The sequence below is a fragment of the Piliocolobus tephrosceles genome, chromosome 5, assembly GCF_002776525.5.
Source record: "Piliocolobus tephrosceles isolate RC106 chromosome 5, ASM277652v3, whole genome shotgun sequence".
In the NCBI taxonomy this organism is placed as follows: Eukaryota; Metazoa; Chordata; class Mammalia; order Primates; family Cercopithecidae; genus Piliocolobus; species Piliocolobus tephrosceles.
The window spans coordinates 118,264,871-118,281,923 of NC_045438.1; the positions used below are offsets into that span (position 1 = coordinate 118,264,871).

General features: G+C 36.0%; 1 protein-coding gene across 1 annotated transcript in view; it reads right to left on the reverse strand.

The window, feature by feature from the left end:
- Nucleotides 1-17,053, reverse strand: part of TFAP2D (transcription factor AP-2 delta) — a 59,452-nt gene that overhangs the window by 28,512 nt on the left and 13,887 nt on the right. Inside the window, exons 4-5 of the mRNA XM_023213099.2 lie at nt 15,452-15,617; nt 15,164-15,282 (exon numbers count right to left, since the gene is read on the reverse strand). Coding sequence (XP_023068867.1) covers nt 15,164-15,282; nt 15,452-15,617 — 285 coding nt within the window. The remainder of the gene's footprint in view (nt 1-15,163; nt 15,283-15,451; nt 15,618-17,053) is intronic.

The following is a 17,053-nucleotide window of genomic DNA, read 5'->3' on the forward strand; positions in this document are numbered from 1 at the left end:
GGTAAAAATGGCTTCCCAGCAAAGTAAAATTAAGTGATGAAAATAAATCTGGAAAACAATGGTATTTTTAAAGCCCAGTCAAGGCAAATCTTACCTTACCACTAAATTTTTATTTAAAAAATCAAGTTTTCTAAACAAAATGTAGTACATATATACCATGGAATACAATGCAGCCACAAACAAGAATGAGATCATGTTCTTTGCAAGAGTAGCTGAAGGCTATTATCCTAAGTAAACTACCACAGGGACAGAAAACCAAATACCGCATGTTCTTACTCATAAGTGGGAACTTAACAATGAGAACACACGGACACAAAGAGAGAAACAACAGACACTGGGACCTACTTGGGGGTAAAAAGTGGGAGGAGCGAGAGAATCAGAAAACATACCTATTGGGTAGTATGCTTATTACCTGGGTGATGAAATAATCTGTACACCAAACCCCCATGACACAGTTTACCTATATTACAAACCTGCACGTGCACCCCTGAACCTACAAGTTAAAAATAAAGTCAAGTTTTTACTGTATATCTGTTAATACTAAGCATCTACTTACCTACTTTATTCAAGGCACAGTGCTAGGTAGGAGTAATGGGGAATATAAAAGAGTACCAAAGATTGCCTGTCTCTAGGAAAATGACAGTCATAACAATAATAGTAGCAACAACAACAAGAATCTTAGTTGCACTTCATACTTTTTATTGAACCTATATGAATATTACCTATAATCTTGTCATGTTTGTTGTTATTATGGTGACAGTATATAATACAAGATGTTATATTACAAGTACCAAGAAAAAATGAAATAGCTGATAATATGAAGAAAAAGGAGGAAATGTTTATAGATATACAAAATATACAAAAGGGAACAGTTAATATCAATGAAAATACCCTTAGTAAAGATGCTAGCAATTTGGGAGGCAGAAGCAGGAGGATCCCTTGAGCCCAGGAGTTCGAGACCAGCCTGGGCAACATAGAAAGACCCCATCATCTCTACAGAAATTTAAAAATTAGTCAGATGTGGTGGTGCATGCCTGCAGTCCCTAGCCACTCAGGAGTCTGAGGCCAGAGGATTGCTTGACACCATGAAGTTGAGACTGTAGTGAGCCATAATTACACTACTGCACTCCAGTCTGGGTGATAGAGTAAGACTCTGTCTCCAAACAAAACAAAACAAAACAAAACAAAAAGATACTATTTTTTTCATTCCTACAAGGTGAGACCTCTTGTTCTAGGCCTTAGCAAAAAAGTCTAGTTTAATATAAAAGGTATTGCAATAAGTAAACATATTAGTGTAGTTAATGTTTTGTACACTCTGATCATGCCCCTCCCCACACATATTTCACCTAAGTAATGGCAAGTCTTTAGCTGCAATTTTAATATTTGTATGGTGAAAAACATCTTGTTTTTTCTTTTATTTTAAATAGAGAGATGATGCAACTAAATGGAAGTGGTCTCTATATTAATCTGAATAGTGCTAGTTTAATGGGGTCACGGTTTAAGGTAAGAAAATATGTGAGTATTTGGCAGAAGAAATAGCACAAAGGTGCGTGTGTGTGTGTGTGTTTTAAAGTCATTGTTTTGCCATACAGGACATTCACTGTTGCTTGAAAAATGATAGAAGGGAGATTATTTGAGAAGTTTGAAATTTGGAAGTAAAAATGTTTTAAAGCTTGACCCATCAAATAATGCTACAGCACCTGACCAGAGGATAAACTCATGTGGACCTTAGGATTCAAACGTATCTTGTAACTAACAGTATAATACCATCAATAGTGTCATCTTTGTCCAGCAAATTGAGTTACGTATATTAATATAGCTGCACATCATTATTGTTCACACCGAAACAGATATTTAAGTAACATTTTAACAGAGACTATCTATCTATCTATCTATCTATCTATCTATCTATCTACGTCTATCTATCTGTCTATCCATCTATCCATCCATCCATCTAATCCTTTTGCTTTACTGTTTGCACAATAGTGGGAGAGGTAAAACAGGGCAAACAGGAGGATGGCAGCATGCCTCTTGAATTTTGTGCTGAAACCTGATTCTTGCGGATCTGTCCCATTTTATGCAAAGCTCTCACCGTGTGGTTTTTAAAAACAGTTTGAGTGGGACAGCTGCTATTTACATTTACACAGACAGCCAGATTCTTCCTTCCCTCAGTTCTGTTTACTGCTTTCTCCTGCTTGTGATATAATGTTGTTACAGGATGTATAGCAATGCTACATCAAAAGAAGTGGCAAGTGAAGACACTCTGATATGTAGTTAAAATGTGTATATCATGCCACAAAAGCTTTGTGTTTGAGGGCCCAAAAATGAATGAATAAATGGATCCATTAATTAAAATACACATAGTATTCAGAAACAATGACAAATCTATAGTTAAGTCCTTTACAACAGATGTCTTAGTCAACACGTTTAAGAAAACTAGACATTTTACAATCAGAAAAGCATATTAACATGACTGTAAGGAGTTTGATTTGGGAAAATAAAAAATCCATGAGCTCCCCTGTCTCTGTGGTGGCACAAGATGTTTATATGAGCAATGAACTGAAGTGCAATAACCTGTGGTGGAAAGAGCAATCCAGGAAAGCCTGAGGACGTTTTCCCTTCAATTTCCAGAACAGCAAATATGGCTGCTGTCACCTCACTTCTGAGAGAGAAGTAGAACACCCTTGTTCCTTTTTTCTTTTCTTTTCTTTTTTATTTCAGAGCTACTTTAAGCTATGCCTTTATTTCAATGTATTGCAGCACTTGGCCATCCACCTTCTTTTTTTTTTTTTTTTTTTTTAATTTAATACAACTGAAGCAACACACTAAAGTTGAAATACCTTCATTTTATTCCATATCATTTCAAGAATTACATATTTTAGAAGTAGGATAGAATGTATTTCCATCTTTAGGTCTTAGGCCAGCATCCTTAGCAAACTAGCACAGGAACAGAAAACCAAACACCACATGTTGTCACTTATAAGTGGAGGCTAAATGATGGGAACACATGTACACATAGAGGGGAGCAACATATACTGGGGCCTTTTGGAGGGTGGAGAGTGGGAGGAGAGAGATCAGGAAAAATAACCAGTTGGTACTAGCCGTAATACCTGGGTGATAAAATAATTGGCACAGCAACCCCCACAACACAAGTTTACCTATGTAACAAACTTGCATCTGTACCCCTGAACTTAAAATAAAAGTTTAAAAAAAGGAGTAGGGTACATGGGTGTGCAGGTGGATCAGGTTGGTACTTGGAGAAAAGTATTCCAAGAGCAAGGCTTCAGGCTCTATGTGCCACGTAATAACCCCACCTCTAAAAAAGTGAAAACCATGAAGGATATTCAACTTTTCAACAGTAACAGAACCAGATACTTAATACTTGTATTAAATATATCCCTTAAAACGTAGGCACAAATAAATTCCAGAACATAGCAAGAATGTAAAAGATAAATTTGCTTCTTGATTCTAGAGAATTCATTTTTCCATACTCCAAAGCAAAAAGTAAAAAATTAGGAAGAAATATTAGAAAAAATTTAAGTGATATTCATTGGTGTTGCTCTGAAATAGAAAGTTAATGGCAAAATGTTTTTTAAGAACAAACTGATTGCACATTGTGCCAAGATCCTGAGTTTTATAAGAAGCAGGTTTAAATGCATTTTAACAATAAAAATAAATATACCTGACTTTCAATCTGTTATACAGTCATTAAGAATTTTTCTTTCTTTAGACTGGGTGTGGTGGCTCAAGCCTGTAATCCCAGCACTTTGGGAGACCAAAGCGGGTGGATCACGAGATCAGTTCAAGATCAGCCTGGCCAAGATGGTGAAACCACATCTCTACTAAAACTACAAAAAAAAAAAAAAATTAGCTGGATGTGGTGTCAGGCACCTGCAATCCCAGTTACTCGGAAGGCTGAGGCAGAGAATTGCTTGAATTCGGGAGCCGGAAGTGGCAGTGAGCTGAGATCGTGCCACTACACTCCAGCCTGGGCGACAGAGTGAGACAATGTCTCAAAACAAACAAACAAAAAACAAAACAAAACAAAATCTGTCTTTAAAATTATGATATTTTTAAAAAATTACTTTACACAACTAAAAAATTAATATTTAACACTAATTTTTACTAAGCAGTACTTAATATTGTTATTCAATAGATAATTCTCGCCAACGGTCACTCTAACAATATGGCCTTAAAAACAATTTATTTTAACTTAGTCTTACAAAACCCAACGTTATTAAATGAAAATAACAATTTGTATGTGTTAAACTCCAGTCGTGTACTTATGATTTGAATCTTATTTTCATGTATAGGGAAATAGCGCATTTCAGTTCTATGAGATTATTCCAAGAAGTATCTATTAGAAAGTAAATTCGAGAATTAAGTAAATTCTTATAATATCGAGCTTTAGCAAAACCTGGAGCTGAAGGACAAAGTAAGTATATCTGATGCCCTGACTTACAGATTTCCCAGACTATTTGAAAAGGAATGCATTCTACAGCTCTATACATCATACGATCTATGGCATGAATAGGTGCCTTATAACATAATAGTTTCACTAGTTTGATGACGCTTTTGTCAAACACCAACACTTTATGTTTCAAAGTGAAAGTTTCGTTCCCCATTCAATATCCTGCACTTAGCACAGCATCTAATTCACAATAGGTACTCAGTAAACATTTGTTAAATGAAAAAGCTTTCAAATTATGTTAACAGTATATTAATTATGACAATAGTCTTGTGAAGAATCCCCTCCAAAGAATATAGGGAAGAACTAGAGCAAAAGAGATTTGTTAGAAAGAATTAAATATATACAGAAAAAAACCTATAAAAATAGAAAAATAGAATATATCCCTCTATCAGTGGAGCCATTTAATAAAATAGACTATACTTGAAGGCAGGCTTTCTCAACCCTTGCTACTCCCATAACCTAGAAACTTGCTCTAAAAACTGTGTTTCACCCCATATCAATTAATCTCTGGTGCCAGGGCATCTGCAGTTTTTGAATGTTCCTAAAGTAATTCTCTCAAACCAGAGTTGAGAAACTCACTGTACTAAGATAAAGAGAAAGCACTAGGTGAGGATGAACTGTACATCTTCCAAAAACATGAGGATTCTATGACTTATACAAAAGGGAAAGCAGCCACTAGCGAGTTAATATGAAACTGTAAGAGCCTCTGTCTGGATGAGTGCTTGCGTGATGAGCCCTCCCTTATTTGGCTAATATGGTATGAACGCTACAGACAAAAGAGAAAATGTGGTAGTAGAAGTAGAGATAGCATTGTTAGGGAAAGAAAGACTTCAGCCTACTGGAAAAGCATATTTGTATAGGTGGATTTAATATAAGATGAAGCTTGTACTTAAAGTTAGTCAGGAAAAGGTAGATTATCAATAGAAAGTGGTAAGCCAACAAAGTGGCCACTTGGAAAAAAACAAATAAAACTGAATCTATAACATACATTCAGCCATGAAACAAAGTCCAGGTGGATCATAGATTTAAACATAAAAAAATGAAACCACATAGTAATTAGAAGATAACATGGTTTATTTATGATCTTGGAATTAAAAAGGCCTTTTACAGTGTTGCAATTGAAACTAAAAGCCATGAAATAAAATATGAGAATATAATTATATTAATGTAAAAAATTTCTGCATGCAAAGACCTCAATAAACAAAACAAATAAACAAAAACCCATAACAGCCAACTGAAAAATGAAAGTATGTCATATGAAAGACATACTAAGATGTAATAAGCCAATTTTCCTGAAAACTTACAAATAAGGAAAGTACAAAAAATTACTCCATAAATACAAAATAAGTAAATAGAAAAGCTCATAAAAGTCCAAGAATATTCTCAGTCTCCTTCATAATAGAGGTTTTTTTTTTTTTTTAGTCAATCAAACTAGCAAAGATAAAAAAATTGATAGTCTCCTGTTTAATTTAGAGTACAGGAAAATACTATAATGTCAATGCTTTCTACTCTCATTGCTAATAGGATTATAAATTGGCAACCACTATTAAGAAGAATCTGCCAATAATCAAGCAAAACTATAAATGCAAATTATCTTCTGACCCTGCAACGTCATTCTTAGACATTTATTGAAGATATGTACTTGCATATCTGTGGAACTATTTATATAAGTTTGAGGTTCTTCATTGAAGCACTATTTGTAATAGCGAAAGACTGAAAACACCTAAGTGATATTCAGAAGAGGATTGGTAAAATAAATTGCAATACATTCATTCAGTGAAATACCACGAGTGTTTAAAAGAACAAACAACTTGTAAGCGCTGAAAAAAAAAGAATGAACACAAAGATAAACTGTGAAAAAAATAATTGCAAAATAGTGTCTACAGAATGCTATAATTTGTTTTAAAAATGAATAAAAGAGGTACACACATATATCCTTGGAAGAAAAAAGATCAACTAATAACATTTATTTTCTCCTGAGAGGGGAACTGAATGGGGAACAGAGTGAAAAGGAAGTATACTTTTCTGTAACTTTGAATCCTGAACTATCTGTTTTTATTATTTATTTAAACTTATATTATTCAAAAAGTAAAATTACTCTTTGCCTTATTCTTAGAAAGATTTAATTCTAAACTCAATTATTTATTGTAGATGGAACATTGGTAATTCCAAGTCTTTCAATGTTATCCAATAAAAGTTAGCCATCACTAAGAATAATTACAGTCTGCAATTTGATTGGAATACCTACAAATTTCAATAAATGTAAGCAATGGGGGTCACAGCTCATTCCTATAATCCAGCCTGTGGAAGGCCAAGGCAGAGGGTCACTTGAACCAGGCCAGCCTGGGCAAAAAAGTGAGCTCTCCATCTCTACCAAAAAATCCAAAATTAGCCAGGCATGTGGCACATGCCTGTGGTCTCAGCTACTCAGGAGGCTGAGGCAGGAAGACCCCTTGAGTCTAGAAGGTAGACACTGTAGTGAGCTGTGTTCATGCCACTACACTCCAGTCTGGAAAACAGAGCTCTTAAGACTCTGTCTCTTTAAAAAAAAAAAAGAAAAGAAAAAGGAAAAAAAGCATTATTTGATCCATTAAGTTTTGAAAGGAAGAATCACAGAAAAAAGAAAGACACTAGGAAGACAATTCAAACGTCTTTTTAGTGAGCATCACTATGTGCAAGAGTGAATAATGAGCTAGATCAAAGGTGGCAAGGGAAAAATGAGGCAAATTGGTTTGGCTATATTTGTCTTTATGTGGCACAGTCACCATGAGTAGGAACAGGAGATTATGGACACCCAAGCACATAGTCAGACATAATGACGTATGTATAGTATCCTATTCCTTCTGCCTCTACACGCAAATACCTTTCCCCCCAGAAATGAATGAAATCTTAAAATGCAGCCCAGGGGAGTGATATTAGAAAGTTTGCAAATAATTGTAAAAAATATACTCTAAGACGGTATAGATTTATCCATAATATTGTGTGATACTATTTCAGGTTCATTGAGACCAATTTTTGAATACTGATAAATGTAAGTTTCTAGATAATAGATAACAATAAGTTCTATTATCTAATTACCAATTGCCAAAGCAGAGTCTCCTAGAAAGAAATTATTCTGTGCTTAGAATAAGACATTTATGGGTGATACAAAATCTAATAGTCTAAAAAATATGTTTCCTTGGAGAAAACACTGTCTCCAAGAAGATACTGTGAGTGCCAGGATGTTTGTATGTAAAAGGGAACAGCAGAGTTTTTCCAGGTGAGACTGTCTGACTAAAGTGAACATCAATTAGAGCTATTAATTCAAGAGGTCAACTCACTATAATTTTCATATCAAATACACTTTTAGAAGAAAGTTGAAAACCTTTCTCCCAAAGGTGAGACTAATTTGGAAATGTAGTATTAGGAGAAGGCCAGTGAAGGAGTTACTTGGGAAATGAGGTGCATGAGTTCCTCAAGTTTCATATGACTTTTAGTTTCATATCTCACCACCACCACCCAAAAAAAAGCCCATTGTTGGTACCTGTGTGAGAGCAATGAGAATATTAGCTTTGTTCTAAATTCTATGAGAAGAATGACTTACGATAAGCATTCCCTAAACAGATGTTATTCTTAATAATTGGCAAAATGATTCCGGTTTTCAAGCCTACAAGTCTCATGTAGTCAAAGATACTTCCTTTCAAAGTCATAGACTAATCACATCAAGAAAACTTTTTTGGTAGATCTTATCTGTAGGAAAGAGTTCATTGACAAATCGGTTGTTTTCCCTTGCTTCCTTGGAATGCAATAATTTAGGCTCAAGATTAAAGGCAGAAGGGAAATACCACCAAGTGGCAGGATTTCTTTCTACTGCCACTGGAATAAAAAGGTTTTGGCCAGACTGGAATAAAAAGGTTTTGTAGGGGAATCGTGTAACTAATAACTTACTGAATTGGCATCCTTTAAAAAGTACAATGGATACTATTGATAATTATTCCAGAAGAGATTAAACCAAGATTTAACGTCCCCCTAACTTTGATGGATTAAATAGAAGCAGAAGGTTCATCAGGTTTTAAAAACCCTGTACTGGTGGACAAAGTTTTTGACGCCTGGACACAAGAAGTTCAAGAAACTTGTCCAGGGTTCCCAGCAGGAGGGGAGGACCAATCTAATGTGAAAAATAGGCTCAAAAACTGATAATCTTTTTTCTATCCCTGAGTTTTACTTTAGTTAAATTCAGAAGTAACTCAGCAATGAAACTTTTCATGATATGTGCCACAAACACAAATCCAAATGGAAAATATGCCATGATGCTGCAAACCAGAAGATCTGGGTTCTCATCCTTGCTGCGCCCAATTGTGTAATCCTGTGCAGAACAGCTATTCTCACCTTGCTTTTAGTTTTCTCATTTGAGAATAATGATAACTGAAATTTATTAAGCAATGATTTTAGGCTGGGTACCGTGGTAAGTGCTTTGCAAACATTCTGATTTAACCCTTGCAACAATCTTATGAGAAACGTGTTTTTTTTTTTTTTTTTTTTTTTTTTTTTTTTTTTTTTTTTTTTTTTGAGACAGAGTCTCTCTCTGTCACCCAGGCTGGAGTGCTGTGGCCAGATCTCAGCTCACTGCAAGCTCCGCCTCCCGGGTTCATGCCATTCTCCTGCCTCAGCCTCCCGGGTAGCTGGGACTACAGGCGCCGCCACCTCGACCGGCTAGTTTTTTGTATTTTTTAGTAGAGACAGGGTTTCACTGTGTTAGCCAGGATGGTCTCGATCTCCTGACCTCGTGATCCGCCCGTCTCAGCCTCCCAAAGTGCTGGGATTACAGGCTTGAGCCACCGCGCCCGGCCGAGAAAGGTGTTAGTTTTTAACACTGCCTTATAAATAAGGACACTTATGCTCAGACAGATTATGTGTCTTCCCTTACAGCAAGTGTAGAAGTGAGTTCAGACAAGTTTGTTTGACTCCAGAAACCACGCTCTAAGCTACTATGCTCTAGTGCTTAGACTACTCTTAATTTTCCTACAGGGCTTAAGTTTTATGACTTTTAGTAAATTTCACTATTAAGCAGCACTGTTATTTAGGAGAAAGGAAAGTAGGACACATGTACTAATTTTTATTTAGTGGCTCTATGAGGGGCCTATTGTGCAAATGTTTAATCTATGTGAATGTAGTTAATCCTACAAAAGAGACATAGGGCAGATGTTGTGGTAGATACGGGTGCTAGACCATACAATTTTTATCTTTTCTTTGTATATGATAGAGTTGTTTCTGAGAAGACTCTGCCCAGCTAGAGATTACATTTTCTAGCATATCCCACTGTCATCCTCATAATAAGGTGTGATCATGTGACTAGTTCTTATAGAATGTGAATAGTAGTAACTGGGTAATTTCCTGGCTAGAGTGGATAAGAAGCAGTATACTTTCACCATCATGCCTTTCCTCATTTGTGAGAGAAATGAATAGGACTCCTAAGACTTAGGCAGAGTAAGCTATGGATGGAAGAATTCTGGGTCCCTGGGTCTCTGAATGAGACACTGACATTAAAAAAGATCCCTGATAACGAACATTCACATCAGACTGTGATGAGTGAGAAATTAGCTTCTATTATGTTAAGCCACAGAAATTTTGGGAACTGTTATAACAGCTGGCATTAACCTCATCAGTATAGATATGATGGTCTTTATTTAAGAATTAGGAAAATGAAGCTCATCTAGGTTAAGCAACCAGTCCAAAGTCAGGCCCTACTTCAAAAATGATATTATTCTGAGGATAAGAGGTGGTAGGGGGAATACCAGGCAAAGGGTTAATAGATTTTCAAAGTGGCACAAAACAACTAATTTACATGAGCTAAGATGTCCAGGATAGGGTCTGAGAGCATATATTTTGAAATGAAAGAGAAGAGCAACAGTTACCAAGGATTTAAACTGAGAAAGATTGATGGAGATCATACACAATATTTGAAACTGGTTTCCTTTCTTTTGCTGATAAATATTTATACACTTCATTGTCCCACACTGTTTAAACATAAACAGACACACACACACACACACACACACACACACACACAGAGAGAGAGAGAGAATTTGGTCTTCTATCATAACAAATTTCAGCTCAAGGTATTTGTATTTACGAGCTTAAATAATCTGTACTTTCAGAACCCTGAGTGTTGCCTGAGAATGTTATACAAGCTTTTGCAAATGCAGCAAAACTGTCCCAGGAAGCACACCACTCAAGCAGACGGAATTTCCTCTTGGTAATACTCTACAATGTCATTCATCTTGGAACATCCTAGGTAAGAAGGGAGTGATATGCAGGAATGACAAGATCATTGACTCCTTGTATTTATTTGTATTTATTACCATTTCTGCAAACATTCTTCTGAAGTAAAATATGGAGGAGGCATCCACAGAAGTTGCCAAATCAAGAGTAATAAACGTATAACAAGGGTGTTAATATTAGTCAAATTCCTTGAATGTTTTCGAGATAGAATAATTTCCACTCTAGAAGAGAATTATTTCCACCCTAGAAGAGTAAAATTATTCCAATGTCTCTTCAAGAAGATCAGTTAAGCAAATCCAAGCCACTGTATTTTTCAGAGACTGACATCTTTCTGATATTATGGATACTAGAATGGATGAGAGCAATGTAATTAGCAAAGGAAAATTGAAAGAAGAGACTTGTAATAAAACAGCATACAAGGAGTTATACCTAATTATTACCTATAGACTTAAACCACTTAGATGAAGACATATGGGTTAGAAAAAAAAGTTAAATGTGGTATTACTTTCATGGGACTCAATTTAAATATTTCTATCTCATTCAGAATAAAATATATCTATGTTATGTAGACCCCCCAAAATCCCCAGTCTAAATATCTGCCTTATGAAAACATTCACTTTTCAAACACTTTATCAGGTGGAAAAACATTCAGTCAGTCAGAAGTTCTTCATCCCATTTGTTGGTAGGTACAATAATATTTGTAACAGAAAAGTTGTGAATTATTGGAATATAGTATAAATCTGCATCAAATAACCCTGTCTTATATATCCCTAAAATGATTTCTAAAAATAATGACTAATATGCGGGCTTTGAAAACAATGCTAGGAGCTATACATAAAGTGACTCCATTTAAAAGGAATATAGGAAAAATGATTTCTAAAATAATTTTTCAAAAGTGAAAACCAAAGGCAGGCATAGAAAGCTAGGGATATGCTAATGAAACCTGTTATGTCAGTAACAAGTGTTGTTTTCAAAAAACAAATGTCCATTTGCTAATTTGAATCGCCGTCATAAGGCACCTTATTGTTCATTTATTGGCTCTTCACAGATATTACATCATCTCTGTGTGGAAAGCCTTCCAGGGTCCCCACATACTATTCCTTCATTGGTATTCCATAAATATATCAACAATGTCAAGGCTGTATTCAAATCTTCCCGAGAAAGAGGCAGAGTCAAGTACTGCAAAGTCATAGAAGTTTAACCTTCAGGAGATTTATTTCTAAGTCTGTTCTATGAGGAATACAATCAATTAGATATTTTTTTTCTCCTATGCTCAATATTATACCAAAATGGAGGGGTATAATTGAACCCCAGTAATGTATTGGGTCATCACGATGTTTGAGAAACTCATCTGGTCATGGCTAGACTATAACAATTTCAAGCAACAGTTTCAAGAGATAGTTAAGAAAAGCTAAGTTACTAGCTATTGGTAACTAAAATGCACATATAAGTTAATGTAGAAAATCCAGAAGATAAAGGAAAGATTTCAGTTTAAAAATGATGAAAGAAATAGGAATATTCTTTCCCACAAGACCATAGAAAGGCCGTATAAGAAAGCCAATGGACTGTTTTAGACACTAGAAACCTAGTTTTTGAATTTTTGAAAATGAAAATGTCTAAAAAGTTTTTGGCTCTTGAAAAATATTTGATTGAGGGGGAAAACATTACCAAAATCACAGTCAATTCAAGAATTTATAAACATGAAATGGTAAGTATGGTGAAATTCACACAGGAGTAAAACTGTACGAATGGAATGAACATTAGACCTATGTTGGATCAAGTTGCCAAAAATGCTGATAAACATCAACGATTTCAACGTCCCAGGAGGTCTGATGAATCAGAGTTGGGTCACGATTATTCTATATACACCTAATACTGTCTGCAGGGTTCCAGGGGACATGACCTAGTTCAGAACATGGCATCTTGCTGGCTGGAAAGGAGTAATCAGCTGTTACCACCAACCCAACCAAAATATGAGGATAAAAATATAAAAGAGAGTCATCAACAATGAAGTCACTCTTCTTATCAACTCAGGGTTATAATGAAGCCTATTTCAATTTAGATATAATGTCCTTGTACGTCAAAGATTAGGTTCTCCTCATATCCCAGTATAACTCATAATTTTAAAAACTGTAGGTCATGACTCATGACTCGACAGTGAGTTGTGAAATAAATTTAGTGGGTTTACAATGAACATTAGAAGAGAACACAAAATATGTAATCAAATTAAAATGTCAGAGAATATTGCACATAAGCACTAAAACTTTAAAGAGTGTGTGTGTGTGTGTGTGTGTATGAAAGTGGGTTTGAGAGTTCTTACTACGTGGGGAGTGGAGGGATGCAAAAGGTCCATTTGAGTCTAAATCTGTTTTCTAAGGTTTCATCAATGTGCCTGGAATTCAATAATGAAAGATTTATTTCTCTATACCTGAAGATATTGGGGATTTCAAAAGCACACAATTAAGATAAGATGCTCCTCAAAAGGATAAAATCTTGTTTCCTTAGCCAAGGCTGATAGCTATCTGTGAGCAGAGGCCACAGGAATAGAACACAAGTCAGGCACTTTTGGGATAGGAGAGGTATGCTGAAAGAGTAGGATGGTAAGACTCCAGAGATCATCCTAGGATTCCACATATTTGACCTGCACCCTTGCTGCTAATACAGATTGATGATTCCCACAGAGGATATTCCAGCGCTCTTGGCTACCATAAAAATCAGTAAGAATTGTGAACATACTTTTTGTGGCTCTTCCGTTTTGTACTAACAAGTACTTTCATAGACAGCATGGAGAAAAGTCTTTACTGGGATTGATAATTTTCACACCAGTTAGAAATTTCATGAACATTCATAAACAATCATCCTGGGTAGTGAAAAGGATTCCAAGGAACAATTAAATCAATGATATTTAAACATCATTATACATCAGAATTACCTGGGGAGTTTTAAAAACTTAAGATGCCTAAGCCATCCCCACAGATGAGTTTCAGTTGATTTGGGGATGAGACTCAGGCACTTTGTAAGAAACCTTTTCAATTGACTCTACTGTGGAGTTGGGTTTGAGGACTACTCAAGTCCTACCATCCATATGATTCTTGAATCCCCTCTATTATCCTGAGCAAGTGTTTTGTTGTATTTTTAAACAACGATAACTATAATTTTACCCACATTTTTACTTAAAATGAGTAGAAATCTGTCTCCCTTTGGAATCAACCCATTAGTCATTTTTTTTTCTACTTTGCTATTCCCCAAAGTGGGTGTATGATAGGTTACAGCTATCTACCATATGCCAGCCTTTAGGACCAGCACACACAGGCAACACAGCACAAGACCTAGAACATGGTAATAGTAACACAGTAAATGTCACTTGTCAATAATATTATTGTTGTGGTTGTTATTATCATGACTACTATCAGGGAACACAGCAAAGATGGCTGCTAAGAACAAAATCACCAAAACAATTCTGCCAAGACAAATGTCAAGAACACACTACTTCTCAATGTTGTACAGTAAATGCTACATACTGAAAATCTGAAAAAATTATAGATATTTGGTTTTGTGTTTCACTCATTACTTCCTACAGTGCCAGATAGGCAAATAACGAATGCATGAAGTAACACAGGTATGTTCAAGGTGAGGCTTGGCAAAAGTCCTCTGCCTTTTATGTTTTAAACAATAGCATTCTGCATGATGAAAGAACTTTCCTTTGACATTCAAAAAGTTCCCCACAATTAAAAAAAAACTTTCAATAATACCTCTCCTTAAAAGAAGATTGAATAAGAATATGTAAAGTTTAGACCTTAATAGGAGAAAAAAAGGGAAAGGTAAGTTGGATAAAAAACAACTTTTGGGAATACATTTATTTCCATTTCTCTTTCTATACTACTGGTTAACCTCAACCTCTCTCCAACTGAGCTGAGCTTATCCACCCTTACAGCCATAAAAGTTCACCATGTCTTTAGAGAGGTCTACTAGGATTAATACAGTACGCTTTCAGTCTCAGTATCATGCCTAGACCCCTGTGAACTCTTCATAAAGGGTTATTTCTCCTGTAGATCATGTTGTACTGAATTACAATGAGTTAAGTTAGATTTACTTAAACTCTAAAATAAACGATAATGCAAATAACAAGAGCACTGCCAATTTCATGTTGCTGTTACTTAGAGGCTATTTGGAGAAGTACCCAAAACTTCCATTGTCTTATTTCCTATTACTACCAAGATTAGTAAATTAAAAGATATTTTATGAATTATCTAAATCTTACATTAAGTCTAATTGAATCATCATTGTCAAGATAATTTAGGAAATTTACCTTAACTGTTAACCGACTTGCTTAATGGTACAGACAAAAATAAAACAGCGTAATCTAACAAACCTGAGTTTCAAAGACATGCCAACCTTCCAGCATTATTTTGCTAAACTGAGAAGTCATACCTTCGACCAAGGAAGTGAGGAGGGTGACATTAGCTGCTTTCCGTCTTCCTGCTGGTAAGTTTAAGCCAAGCCTATCCAATTTCTCTCTCAGGCAGCGGCCCCCATTCTTCGATTTTGCTCTGCATAAAAACAACCAAAAACTAGGTTTTGAAAATTCACATTCTGATGAAAATTATGAGACGACTTGACCACATGGGGAATACACCATCAGATGGGAGACATTATGACTAAGGATTGAGGGTATGGTATCAGTTAGAAATTCTGTGCCAGAATACAGCTTTGTCTTACCTTCTCAAAATGCCTCCCAAGAGTGAAGCATTGAGGCACTCAGGTGGGGAGAGGCGCCTCTTTACCTCAGCAATGGTCACCTTGTATTTGGAAGTAGAACTAAGAAGGGACAAACGGCCAGGGACAGAGCAAAATAAGTCTGTGGGGTTGACCACACAGGTGCCACCTTTAGAGAAAAAAGTATAGCACATGTTAGTGACAGTGAAAGAAGCTAACTGCATGAGAGGCAGTTAACATCAAAAGACTGTACTGGATTTGGGAATACATGCTAACAGTTGTACTTATATATCCCCCAAATCATCACAGAGAGCTGCTCTGAATGTTCTTTCAAATACTACTCAGGGTCGTGTCTTTTCAATGTTTGTGAAGATGTCTGTGAGCGTACAATTGTTAGGAAACATCGGCATCCTATGGAGTGTAGACTGCCTCACCAGTGTTAATTTTGGCAACATTCACACTCAGAAACACTTCAATTAATTAAAAACCTGAATTCCAATAGTTAAGTTCACAAGGAGTAGGTATTACTTATACATGGTTGTGTGTGTTTGTGTACACACACAGATGCACAATGTACACAATGGATGGAAACGTTTTATCCACAATTACTGTCTTTTCCAAAGTGTTTGAAAACTGCCATATTTTCCTCATCCATCTGTCAATTAAAGGCACCACAGTCACTCACTCCCAGGCACTGCTAAAAACCAGTTACTCATTGAAAATTTCCAATCCATACAGGTGATGGTAGGTTAAATACCTCTACTGTATGCCAGCCCTCAACATTAGCAAAATACCTAGAACACAGTAATTAATTATTATTAATAATTTAATAATTATTAAATGTTAGCTGACAATAATATTGATGTTGTAATTTTCATTGTCATTATTACTATTAGGGAGAAAAAATATATAATTGTCAGTAGCAAAATCATCAAGGCAATTTGCCGTGCTGGGGTTCCTGGAACAGAAGCTTTCTGTCTCCAAGCTCCAGAAAGCCCCCTGAGCTTCAATCTCCTCCAGGAACAACAGTATATGTTCCCTATCCTCAGGCAGTCAACAAGAACTGAAGAGGACTTGAGGATCCAAGGGTGATCATCTCTGAGAAGCATTTCCCGCTGTCCAATTCCTCCCCCACAGCAAGACTTTGGAGCCAATGTCCACCCTGCTAGCATGGTGTCTATACAGTTCCGTAATCCAAAACTGCCTCATGCATTGAGCAATCTGAAGGCAGAGTTTTTAAGGGTCTGAGGCAAATTCAAAGTTGGCTATTTGATCATGTTTTTACTTCTTCAGTTAGGGGCAATCTTACGACCCATATCCAGAAAAGGGACAAGTTCTATGAGAGAAAAGAGGTTTTAAAAAAGTAGGTGGGGGAAGAAAAATGGGTAGAAGAGCATTGTCTAAAATATTTTTACTTCTCAGCATTTTAGAAGTGCAATATCTCAGACTCACCTCCAAACTTTTTGAGTCAGAATCTGCGTTTTAATGAGAGCCCCAGATGATTCATGTGGTCATTAAAGTTTGAGAAGCACTGAACTAGGACTTACCACTTGCCTCCCAGGTATCTCCTACCCTCATTTACTAACTAGCACATATGGAATGTTA